This window comes from Asparagus officinalis, chromosome 1 (assembly GCF_001876935.1).
Source record: "Asparagus officinalis chromosome 1, Aspof.V1, whole genome shotgun sequence".
Taxonomy (NCBI): Eukaryota; Viridiplantae; Streptophyta; class Magnoliopsida; order Asparagales; family Asparagaceae; genus Asparagus; species Asparagus officinalis.
The window spans coordinates 15,064,824-15,077,989 of record NC_033794.1 but is presented as its reverse complement, the minus strand read 5'-3'; the positions used below and the strand labels follow the sequence as shown (position 1 = coordinate 15,077,989).

The following is a 13,166-nucleotide window of genomic DNA, read 5'->3' as shown; positions in this document are numbered from 1 at the left end:
AATCAATGGCTCGGATCTCTTCGCTTCTCGTTCGCAAATCCGCGAAGCAGTGCAAAGCTCGTGGTAATGAGTGGCTCGATCTCGCATTAAAAAAGGTATATTTTAGGATTACTTCATATTTCAATCCGATATTTAATGCCCTAGATTTCGGTAAATTCCAGATAGAACCCTGAACTTTGGGGTGATTTGCGCAAAAGGACCATGTACTATAAGAAATATCTTTGTCATTTCTGGACTTAGGATATTGAAGCTTAAAATTTTGATATTAGAACTATGGATGATGGCTAATTTCTAGCTGCAACGTTGTACTGTGCTTATATTAAGAGCAGTTATTGGTTTTCTTTGGGGATTATTTATGATGAAACCCCCTCTTTACATGAAATAAGCATTAAATGGTACTGTAAATTTTTTTTTTCAAGTGTCATTTGCCGTGTTATGATATTGAAGTTACTTCAATTTTCTTTTTTTAACAGACCGAGTGGACCCGAGAAGAAGATGAAAAATTACTTCATCTGGCAAAACTCATGCCTACACAGTGGAGAACCATTGCTCCGATTGTGGGCAGAACACCGTCTCAGTGCCTTGAGCGCTATGAGAAACTTCTTGATGCAGCTTGTGCAAAGGATGAGAACTATGAGGCGAATGATGACCCGCGAAAGTTGCGACCTGGAGAGATTGACCCTAACCCTGAGTCAAAACCGGCCCGCCCTGATCCGGTTGATATGGATGAAGATGAGAAGGAAATGCTCTCGGAGGCAAGGGCTAGGTTAGCCAACACTAGGGGCAAAAAAGCAAAGAGAAAGGCTAGGGAAAAGCAGCTTGAAGAGGCGAGGAGATTGGCCTCGTTGCAGAAGAGAAGAGAATTGAAGGCAGCTGGGATTCCTACAAGGCAGAGGAGGAGGAAGAGGAAGGGGATTGATTACAATGCAGAAATACCCTTTGAAAAGAGACCTCCTCCGGGGTTCTATGATGTCTCAGGAGAGGAGAGACCTGTAGAGAATCCTAAGTTCCCGACCACTATAGAAGAGCTTGAAGGCAAAAGGCGGGTTGATATAGAAGCACAATTGAGGAAGCAAGATATAGCAAAGAACAAAATCGCACAGAGGCAAGATGCTCCTTCGGCAATATTGCAAGCGAACAAGCTCAACGATCCAGAGGCAGTTAGAAAGAGGTCAAAACTTATGCTTCCAGCACCGCAGATTTCAGATCAAGAATTAGAGGAAATAGCAAAGATGGGTTATGCGAGTGATCTTATTTCAGGTGCCGATGAGCTCTCTGAAGGAAGCGGTGCTACTCGTGCTCTTCTTGCGAATTATTCTCAGACTCCAAGACAAGGAATGACGCCCATGCGGACCCCACAAAGGACACCAGCAGGAAAAGCAGATGCCGTCATGATGGAGGCTGAGAATCTTGCACGGCTGAGAGAGTCTCAGACACCACTATTAGGTGGGGAGAATCCTGAGTTACATCCATCAGATTTTTCTGGAGTCACTCCTAGGAAAAGGGAAATCCAGACTCCAAATCCCATGGCTACTCCTTTGATGAGCCCAGGATCTACAGGTCTTACCCCTAGAATTGGGATGACTCCATCTAGAGATGGGAATTCTTTTGGTGCAACACCGAAATCAACTCCTTATCGAGATGAGCTCCATATAAATGAAGACAATGAAATTCATAAACAGGCTGAGTTGAGAAGGAATTTGCGTTCTGGTTTAACTAGCCTTCCCCAACCTAAGAATGAGTATCAGATAGTTATTCAACCCATTCCAGAGGAGAATGAAGAAGTAGAAGAGAAAATTGAAGAGGACATGTCAGATAAGATAGCTAGAGAGAAGGCTTTGGAACAGGCGAGACAGGAGGTCCTACTCAGGAAGAGATCAAAAGTTCTTCAAAGGGAGCTTCCTCGGCCACCTGCTGCTGCATTGGATCTTATTCGAAATATGTTAATGCGAAAGGATGAAGATAAGAGCTCCTTTGTTCCCCCAACTTTGTTCGAACAGGCTGATGAAATGATAAACAAAGAGCTACTTGCGTTGTTAGAGCATGATAATGCCAAGTATCCACTTGAAGAGAAATCTGATAAGGAAAGAAAGAAAGGGGTAAAGCGAGCAGCAAATGGGAAATCTTCTATGCCTGTGCCTGAAATTGAAGATTTCGAAGAGGATGAACTGAAGGAGGTACGCTTTTCTTGTGCCACCACATATGGTCTGATATTTCATTCCCACTGATACTCCGGCAGGCTTTACCTTCGGCCTTCCATCACTTTTTAACCCATTTCTATCATCTTGTCCTTTTTTTGTTTATGTTTTTCTCTCTTACTAGCTCAATCTACAATTGCTTGTCCCTTACCAATATTATAACACCAATTTTAGTGTTTGATATTACATCATTTATGAACAGCTTGGTAGCCAAGTATCAGTTCTTGAAACATTCTTTAGGACCCTTCTACATGAATCCTCAATTGTTGATAATCCGGCATAGAGACCTGAAACATGGAAGAATCTTTCCTTAGATTATTTTATCCACAAGCATTGTGTTGAAAAGCGGACCGGGCCACCGCTTAAAGCTAAGCGGTACTTAGGCAGCCCGTCTAAGTCTTGGAAGTGCCTAGGGGAGAACGGGCTGCTTACGCGGACTTTACCGTGGTGGAATGGGATATATTGCTCACTTAAGCATAGTAATGGTTGAAGAGAGTAACATAGGTTAGAATGTACCGGATCAAAATATGTCCATCTCAAGTAAAACAATGAGGATATGATTTAAATCTTTGAAAATAATCCTTCTTTCTCTCGATGTTGAAAACATCTATGTGTTGCTTAAGCGTTCGCCTGGGCGTCAGGCGCTAGGTCTGGCACTGGGAAACGCCTAGCGCTTTCTAAAACATTGCCTACTAGTTTTAACACTTTCTGAATTATAAATGATTCTCCTGAAACATTTGTCCCCAGAAACATTTGGAAAGAATAAATTGTATCGGTGATTCAATGGTTAAACAGAAGGACTGAGAAATCTTAGGCAAACTGACACTTGTACTAAATTATGAATGAAATGCATCTACTTTAATATAGGTACATGGGGAATCCGACACCCCTTACTGTTGCTTAACAACACTATAGTAACATCGTAAAAAAATATATGTATAAATACGAGGATGTGTACTGTGTGGCGTAGAAGAGATGAGCAAAGTAAGCATTAGTTTTGCAGGACCCTCGTCACTTTCTTGCTCACTAGTTAATAAGATCCTGAACTAGTATTTTGACACTTAAGGGAGTCTTCTAAGCCACGGGTGATGCGGCTTCTTTAAATTGCACGGGTATAGGATCTGAGACGTGAAAACCAATCTGTTTAGCTATTTATTAGTGACTAATGTTATTTTAGCTAATAAGTTAGTACTTATTTTTTTACTTTGTTTATGGGGTATTTGGGTTGTTGGAGATTCCCCCAGTGGCATTTAATAATTATTTAAAGGAGGGACTACATGGATTCTGTATTGATGAAGATGCTATTACTATCCTAGACCAGTTAGTGCCATAGAGAAAGGCCCAGGTGCCCTATGTGTAGGCCAGATTCTGGGATCTTAAAAATGTTTTTGCTGGGGGAGTTTCTTTATGAGAGTCACTTATAATGGAAGGTTTGAGAACATAGGACAAGTTAAGAGTTATTTTCTTCTGCTTATAAATAATCAAGTAAATTTGAGTCGCTTAAGACTTGACCTTCACTTGCTGCAATCTATTTTCATTATTTTCGGGCAATTTTTTTAAAAGACCATTTATTGCAAGGTAATTGCATGTTGTAATAAATATTAGCCTACCTAACAAAAGCCTAATCATGTAATCCACAATATGCAAAAATTCGGTGGCAGAAACGAGACTTCCTTGGGATTGGAAAGGTCTAGGAGTGTCATGGAAATATTTACGCTATAGCATGCTTATGGGTGTCATGTACTGGTCACATAGTTGGGTATATAAGTAACCCCATTACTATAGTCTTTAAGAACTACAAGGTATGACAAGTGATATTTTCAATAATTAAATGTATGACATGAGGTGCAAGGGAAGAAGATGGGGCCGGGGAGGTATCATGTTTATGGGTGTCAGGTCCTAGTCACATAGTTGGGTATATATATAACCAATGTTACATTAAACGCTAGGCGCTTCTAGGCGTCGGACTTGGCGCCCAGCGCTTAGTCGCCTAGACGGGCGCCTAAGCGGTTTCTGGGCGTTATTTTTCTTTCTTCATTTAAGTGGTGGTCGATGAGGTTTTGCTGAAGGTCGGAGGAGGTAGTGGAGGTGTTCATATTTGGAGGTTAATGGAGTTTGGAGGACGTGTATGCTACGACACATAAAATCACAATCAAGGCCTACAGGGTGCAATCCACGTAAGCAGACAATGCTCTCCTAAATACTCGTAAAATCTAGGTGGGCACCCTAAATACCGCCTAGGCGCTAGGCGCTAGTTAGGCGGTCTAGGTACCGCCTAGGCCTAGGCGTACGCCTAAGCGGGCTAGGCGGAGGTTTTTTAAAACAGTGTATATAACCATATTATTTCTAGGACAAGTGATATTTTTGGTAATTAAATATATGACATATGAGGTGAAAGGGGAGAAGACGGGGATGTATTGGGACCCACAGCCCCATGGAGGGGGTGCCAGGTTTAAACCCATTTTAACCCAACATATGACCAATAAGCAAAAATAATTTAGTATTGTGTTAAATATTCACAATGCAGCATACATTCTATTGACATAGTGCAACACTAAGACACATCTGCTGCATTATTTCAAAATTGTGCTTGACAGAATAAGTCTGTTGTGCTACATAACATGTTTTATTGGTTTTACAGGATTGGCTTCTATTTCCTCCTTGTAATGGTATTATTTTTAGCTAACAAGACTCTAAAGGGATAATTTTCAAATTAGAAAGTGAAGAGGAGCTTAGGGACTCTTTGTACACCATTCAGTGATACAATAAATTCTGAGAAGCGATAATTTGGACGTGAAATATGTATCAAATCCTGAATGATATAGTATGACACCATTTAAATTATTTTTTTAAGAGTTCCTCACAACATCTAGAAACGTTAAATAAGGAGCATATATGAAATTAACATTTAGGGAATCAGGTATTAGTTTCTACATAATTCAGACATGCGAACTGACTATATGGGATCATGCTTTTTTCCTTTAATTTGATGTTTATTTTATGCTGGAGAGAACATGGGCGTTAGGGATATGGGAGAGAAATGTCCAACCTCTTACAGGAACCTTTTTTAAACCTTTCCTTCCCATTTTTGGGAAGCAAAAGCTATCAATCTTCCATAACATTAAGGACTCTTTCGGTAGAATTCTCTCCGAGAGGCTGATTGCCTTTCATAATGACTGTATGCTCATATATTTTCATATATTTAACCTAAGTTGCCTACAGAATTTGCTAGGAAGATGTAGTCTTTATCTCTGTTACCAGCTAAGTTTATGATATTTTGTTCTTGCTTCCTGTCACCAATCTGTCAGAATTAGATAGCTGTCCTCTTTCTGACAAGGTAGAATTTGGTTTATGTACTCCAATGAGGTTTTTTTGGGGATCTATTCATCACTCTTGTGGTTCCCTCAAACTTTTTAATTTTGCACATATTATTCCTTTTCATTACAGTATGAATCCTATCCTGTTTAGAGTTTTATCCATATCCTCAGTATTCAGGAGATAATTGGTTGTCAATGTTTTTAGCACTTGGAATCTATGAAGCATCGGCACTCCGAAACAAGCCCCGAGTCCGTGTCCGACGCGTGTCGGACGCGGACACGCGTTCGACACGCGTCGGACACGCGGTCAACGCCGCCGACACGGGTCAACGCCCCGACTCGCACCCGACATGGCTCACTCGTTCCCGACACGATTGATAGGGCGAAAAAAAACCCGAAATCCAAAACCTAAAACCCAAACCCTAGTTTTCACTCACCCGATTGACTCGTCCTCTTTCTCTCTCGATCTCGACACGGCTGAAAAGAAAACGCCGCTACAAGTTATAGATCTTTCTCTCGATCGGCTCGTCCTCGTCGTCGTCCTCGTCAGCTCGTCCTCTCTCCATCGATCTCTCGTCGGCTAGGTCAGACTCTCTCTGATTCTTCGTCTCTCTCTCCCTCGATCTCTTGATCTTTCTCTCTCAGTCTCTCCCTCGATCTCTCGATCTCTCTCTCGATCTCTCGATCTCTCTCTCCGATCTCTTCCTCTCTCTCTGACTCTCTCTCTTTCTCGATCTCTGATTCCTCTCAGTCTCTCTTTCGATCTCCGAGCTCTTCCTCTCTCAGTCTCTCGATCTCCGATCTCTTCCTCTCAGTCTCTCTCTCCGATCTCTTCCTCTCTCTCAGACTCTCTCCGATCTCTCAGTCTCTCTCTCTGATTCTCTCTCTCTCTCTGTCTCTCTCTCGATCTCTCTCTCTACGATCTCTTCCTCTCTCTGACTCTCTCTTTCTCGATGTATGATTCCTCTCTCTCCGATCTCTTCCTCTCTCTCAATTTTGATCTCTCTTTCTCTCTGATTCTCTCTAGATATAAAGATTTTATTGTTTTTACATTTTAATTTACTATTTTATGTTAATTTACTGTAATTAATTAAGGTTCGGGGTTCCATTAATTTATTGTTAATTAATTAGGGTTTTATTTTTTAATTTACTATTAATTAGGATTTTAGTTACTATTTTGCTATTGTTAATTTTTTAATTTACTGTTATTGCTATTGTATTTTAGAGAAATGGAATAATAAGGGAGTTCTAATGGCAATGAAGTACAAGATGACAAATGTTCATTTTGAAAATATGTTACCAAATTGGAGAAAGCGGGCGGGGGGTGGACGACAGGAGAAAATTGAAGATAGAGATGTAATTATTACATAGGGGAGTTTACCGGTTCACACTCAAGAGTTAAAAATCACCTCATGAGGATAAGCGGGACTGGAATTAATATGTGTTCCAAGTCAACACCCGAAAACTTAAGGGAGTTTCAAAGGACATTGGATCAAGCGGAGGCGAGGTTGAGGGCTTTTAGGTCTAAGATGCCAGTTTTGCCTACATCTTCGACTACAAGGATGACCGGTGTAAGTGCAAGTACAAGCATGCTAATTCGTGCAAGTGAATCTAAGAGGAGGGGGCCTAATACCGTAGAACAAGCATTCAACATGGGAGCAATGGAGAAATTGGATGCATTGATTGGTAGGGTGTTCTTCACCGAGGATTGTCCTTCAACTTGAAAAGGAATTTATATTATGCCAATGCTTTTGCATATGCCACAACGCAAGTAATCTAATCTCTGGCTACAAGCCTCCCGGTTACAATTACATGAGGATCACTATCTTATAACGTGAGAAAACTCACGTAGAGAGATTGATGGAGCCCATCAGAGGCCCATGGCAATAGAAGGGGTTCTCCATTTGTAGTGATGGGTGGACGGATGCATAAAGGAGGCCCATCATCAATTTTATGATGGTAAGTAAGGGTAAGACAATGTTCTTGAATGTTGTGAATGCCAAAGGGAGAAGTTAAGAATAAATATTTTATCCAAGCGTAGCTAGAAAAGTGCATCACAGAGGTGGGACCGTAAAATATCATCCAAATCATAATCGATAATGTTTCGGCATGCAAGGCCGCGGAAGGGCTTGTGGAAGGCACTTGGTCTCACATATTTTATCCAAGCGAAGCTAGAAAAGTGCATCACAGAGGTAGGACCGCAAAATATCATCCAAATAATAACTGATAATGCTTCGGCATGCAAGGCCGCAGGAGGGCTTGTGGAGGGCACTTGGCCTCACATATTTTGGACTCCTTGTGTAGTCCATACACTCAATCTTGCTATCAAGAATATTTGTGTGACTAAGAACACGGAAGCAAATGTCGTGGCTTATGTACAATTACATTGGATTACAGAGATCTCTGATGATGCATTGCTTATGAAGAATTTTATCATGAACCACTCTATGCGGCTTGCCATGTTCAATGATTATTCCAAGATGAAGTTCCTATCGATTGTCGATACAAGATTTGCCTCGTGGATTATTATGTTGAAGACGTTTAAGGTCTCGTCAAGAGAGGCCTCCAAGACATGGTCCTTAGTGATCGATGGAGCTTGTATAAAGAAGATGATGTGAGGAAGGCTCAATTTATGAAAGAGAAAGTCCTCGATGATTTGTAGTGGGACAAGATAGATTTTATTCTTCACTTCACTGGCCCAATCTATGAAATGATAAGGATCACCGACACCGATACACCATGTCTTCATTTGCTGTATGATATGTAGGGTACAATGATTAAGAAGGTGAAGCAAGCTATTTATAGGCATGAGAGTAAAAGGGATAACGAGAAATCTTCTTTTTATAAGGTGGTTCACAAGATCTTGGTGGATCGATGGAACAAGAGCAACAACCCGCTTCAGTGCTTGGCACACTCTTTAGTTCCAAGGTAATATTTCACATTTCACTCTTTAATGCGAATATTTCTATTAATTAATACATTGCGAGCTAATTCATGTTATTAACGAACATATGTACTATCATTCCACATGGCTTAATAAGAACGTCAATCGGCAAGCTTCAAATCAAGATCTTGAGATCTCTACAGAAAGAGCAAAGTTCTTAAGAAGATACTATCCTAACCCCGATGAACGACGGGCGGTGAACTTGGAATATGCTAAGTTTGTGGGGGCTTTGGAGGCTTTTAGTGATGCAGATTCTCTTTCCGATAGAGCACATATGGATCCTAAGTCATGGTGGCTTCTTTGTGGTCTAAGTACTCCAAATTTGCAAGCATTGACCGTAAACCTTCTAGGCCAACCTTGTTCCTCTTCTTGTTGTGAACGGAATTGGAGTACATATGGTTTCATTCACTCCTTAAAAAGGAACAAGCTAACCCCGCACGTCGCGAATGATCTTGTTTATGTTCACACCAACTTTTGCTTACTTCTCGAAGATCGGAAGAGTAATGGAAGGGAATCAAGAAATGTGGGATATTAGCAGAGATGCCTTCGACTCATTTCAAGGTGCCGGCATTTTAGATGTTGCTGTCATTTCTCTTGATGAGCTCACGATGGAGGCCGTTGTGTTTGAGGAGGATGAAGGAGTTGAAGCCATAGAATGATCTTTTTGATGTTTTAACTTGAAATTTTTATTTTAAGATATGCTTTTGGTTGTAATTTTTATATTTTTGAAATGTTAGTAACTTAGTATTTTGTAGCCATGGAACTAGTTGCAACTTGAACTTTATTCTCTTGTATTTTTATATGCTCAAGATGAAAGTAATGAAAATTAAAACTTGGTATTATCTTCAAATCAGTTACATAACTTACATTTGTTATTGATTATACAAGCCAATGTTACATAATAATATAACATAAAAATTGATCTATTTTTCTATATGTTCATCTTCTCTTTCTTGTCTTTTTAACATTATTGTCTTCAATTCTCCAAGAGATCATTGCCATCCCGACGTCTTAATTCACACATGCAACACACTTTCCTTTAGTTTCTTATTTATAATCTCCACTTTACATAACAAAAAATATGAAAATGTAATAGCAAACTAATTCCATATTGATCTATATATAATAATAATATTAAAAAATTCTAGTCGTGTCGTCGTGTCCTATTTTTTGGGGTTTTGCCGTGTTCGTGTCTGTGTCGTTGTGTCCATATCCATCCATGCTTCATAGCTTGGAATCCTGTACTATCAACTCTTCCAATTCTTTTAAGGGACATTTGGTTACGCATATCTGCCTCAAAAGTTGAAGTGCCAATGGATAATGGATATTTGGTCTCTAAGAGTGCAATTTCCGTCGCACTGAAAAGTATCCTTGGTAATATGTTTATGTCTCACCAAGTATAATCCTTTGGTCCTTTAATACAAGTGTGCCAAGTTATAATCGACAACTATCTTTGTATATATTTTTCTTATTTATTCTCCGTAGAACTGACAACGATCTCTGATTACTTTTTTCTTATTTCTTCTCTGTACAGTTCCAGTTCTTTGGCCATTTCTTGCTTTGAAATGGTACTTAGCCTTCTTGTCTTTAATACCCTTTCAGTAGCGTTGCTCATAAAGTAACCAAGGGGAAAAACTGCTTTAATACTGGAAAATAAAAATAAGCTCTAAAGATAAATAGAACCAGGTGAAATTAAGCTATTAGTTACTTTTGTGAATTTCCTAAGAGTATTCAAGGAGACAATCTATACTTAATTTGTGCATTTTAATTAGAAACCTTATTGCAACTAGAACTACTAATCAACACACTTTTAATGGTAGTAGAGATTTAATTTTATGTGTCATTCCTGATGTTAACATCTCTGCTTAGTGCCATTTTTGAAATGAACTTCCATTGCTGTCGGGCATTTTTCTGTATCCTTATTTTACGATGTCTGTGGAGTGCCACTTTCGAAGAGAACTCGAATATCAGGATTCTTTAATGTTATTTATCATAGAAAACTATTGGTACTGGGCTCATTTTAATAGCAGCAGAGATCTTCTCATCATGGTTATAAGTTTGAGTTTCTTTAATATACCCTTTTTCATGTTTTTTATGTCTAAATTTGATTGCTAATTTTTTTATATCAAAACTAGCTTTATTGCTGGCAAATTATTGTTTTAAGTTTCAAAATAGCATTCTTAGTTCCTTCACGCAATTTCTAAATTTATTATGCTTGAATTTGCCAAAAAATGTATTGATTTACACAAAGTGAATTACAAAGCTTTCTTTCCATTTATCTTATTTCTCCCTGTACTTACATTCTCCCTGTACTTACATGTACAGTGTAATATCTGTACTTTAGGCATGGATTTGTTAAACTTTCGGTTTGTTTCGTTGTTCAATCAATCTTTAGATTGTTGTTCCTCATGAACTTTTGAACTGCTCCATTTGGTGCTGAACCATAAGTCTAAGTTTTAAAGATGTTACGTGTCATTCGGATATTTCTCCTTATGTGAATTTGGTCCTATGGTACTACGACTACTCGTTATTACAATTCCAAAAAGATTAGTCTGCAAAGTTTCTCTTCAAATATGACATTAAAACATATACTTATGCATCCGATTCATTGTTTTTTGTAGGCTGATTCTCTGATTAGGGAAGAGGTTGAGTTTCTTCAAGTGGCCATGGGCCATGAGAACGAGTCTCTTGATGATTTCGTTAAAGCACACGATGCATGCCAAGAAGATCTCATGTACTTTCCTGGTCGTAATACATTTGGTCTTGCCAGTGTTGCTGGTAGTAGTGAAAAGCTGGCTGCTTTGCAGAATGACTTCGAAATAATGAAAAAGAGATTGGACGATGAGGCAAAGAAGGCAACCAAACTTGAAAACAAGATTAAACTTCTCACACATGGACATCAGGTGCCTGAATAATCTTATTATATTTGAAACCTGAATAATCAATTACAAATTAATCCTTTTTTTTTAAACTAATGCCATCGTATGTTCCCAATCTAACATTATCTTGCATAATTTTCCTTTCTGTTTGAATGAACAGATGAGGGCTGGGAAGTTATGGTCCCAGATTGAGGCCACATTCAAGCAAATGGACACAGCAGCAACAGAGCTAGAATGCTTTCAAGCTTTGCAAAAGCAGGAAGTAGTGGCGGCTTCATACAGAGTCGGTAGCTTGATGGAAGAAGTCAACAAACAAAAAGGGCTTGAACGAAATCTTCAGCAGCGCTATGGAGATCTGATAGCTGAGCACGACAGAGTTCAGAAGTTACTGGAAGAGCACAGGGAACGTCTACGATTAGAGGATGAAATTACAGCAAAACAGAGGGCACTTGAGGAAGAAGTTGCTGCAAAACAGAGGGCACTTGAGGAAGAAGTTGCAGCGAAGAATCGGGCGCTTGAGGAAGAAATTGTAGCCAGGAGTCATACTGTTGACGAAGAAATGAAAGATGTTGGCGAAACAGATTTGTCTAGTTCAGATCCTACTGATGCTGACAATGCAGACAAAGTTGCTAATGCACCTGATAACCTAAGTAAAGCTAGCAATAATGAAGACATGGCTCCAGAGGGTGTTGGTCATTCTACTGAGTCCGTAGCTACTGACGCATATGTTGCTGAAACTGCTCATCAGGTGGAAAACCCTCATCCTCAAGCTAGTGCTGCTTCTAATTCAAGTGGATTGGATGAGATGATGACAATAGATTCTGTTCAACCCATAGTAGATAATTCAACTGTTTCTGACTCGACTGCTCCTACAATTGCTAATGCCAGTGATCCAACCGTAATCCTGCGAAAATCTGATGTTGTTGCTTCACAGTCTTCAGATGCTGATCCTATAATAACAGAGGTGACAGTTGGTGATTCATCTAGGCAAATGGATGGTCCATGTTTGGTTAGCTTTGGTGAAAATTTGACTGTTAACGCTGAACTACCTAATGAGAGCAATACTTTGGCTTCAGGGAGCGGAGAGATGGAGTCAAGTTAGCTCGGGGAATTGAAAGGGTCTAATGACACTGCAATCAAGTTTGGCATAGTTGAGATTGTTGGTTTTTCCACTGAAATCTGTTTGTTTCAGATTATGAGCTTGTTTCATATCGCAGATGGTGAGGATATCAAATTTCTCACTGAAGGTTTTGAGGGCATCCTTAAAAAGATGAGGAGATTCACCGCAGAGAATCTTTGGCAACTTGTATTATTTTGGCGGTATCTTTGTCAGGTTACCAAAGAAACAAATAATGAGTGTATTTCGAGAGGTATCAGTTCAAGTTGCGTGAATGATATAATGGCATATGAGAATATTGTTGTAAGGCTATTTAAACTCTATTATGCGAATACTAGAACCCTGGACATTATTTCATTTCTCAAGATGATATATCACTGTGACTTGGTTTAATGTTTATTTAATTGACTAATTAATCTTCTCTGTTGAATACTGAGGTTGATGCTCTGAAAGTTCTTAGTAGTTTAACGAAAACTGTGATGAATGTAAGATGTGCTATCAATACTTGCAGAGAACGCAACTGTCGTTATTTGACAAAGCACGTACTGTATACTTTTGTACTACTGCTGGAGAGCAACTGGAGAACAAGAGTTGTAGGATGTAGAGATACTCTGTATATTTTTTTTTCCTTGAAATTTTCCAGGTTTCATGATTTTTCCAGTTTGTTCTCGGTGTGGGGAATTTTGTTGATGTTTTGAAGCGTGAAACGTT

At 39.4% G+C, this 13,166-nt stretch overlaps 1 protein-coding gene across 1 annotated transcript; it reads left to right on the top strand.

Annotated features, from left to right (window-relative positions):
• LOC109830995 (cell division cycle 5-like protein) lies at positions 471-12,863 on the top strand (the record flags this gene model as incomplete). Its single annotated transcript, XM_020398344.1, has 3 exons — positions 471-2,177; positions 11,081-11,362; positions 11,499-12,863. Coding segments are annotated over 3 exons (2,931 nt in total), but the record flags the coding sequence as incomplete, so codon positions are not given.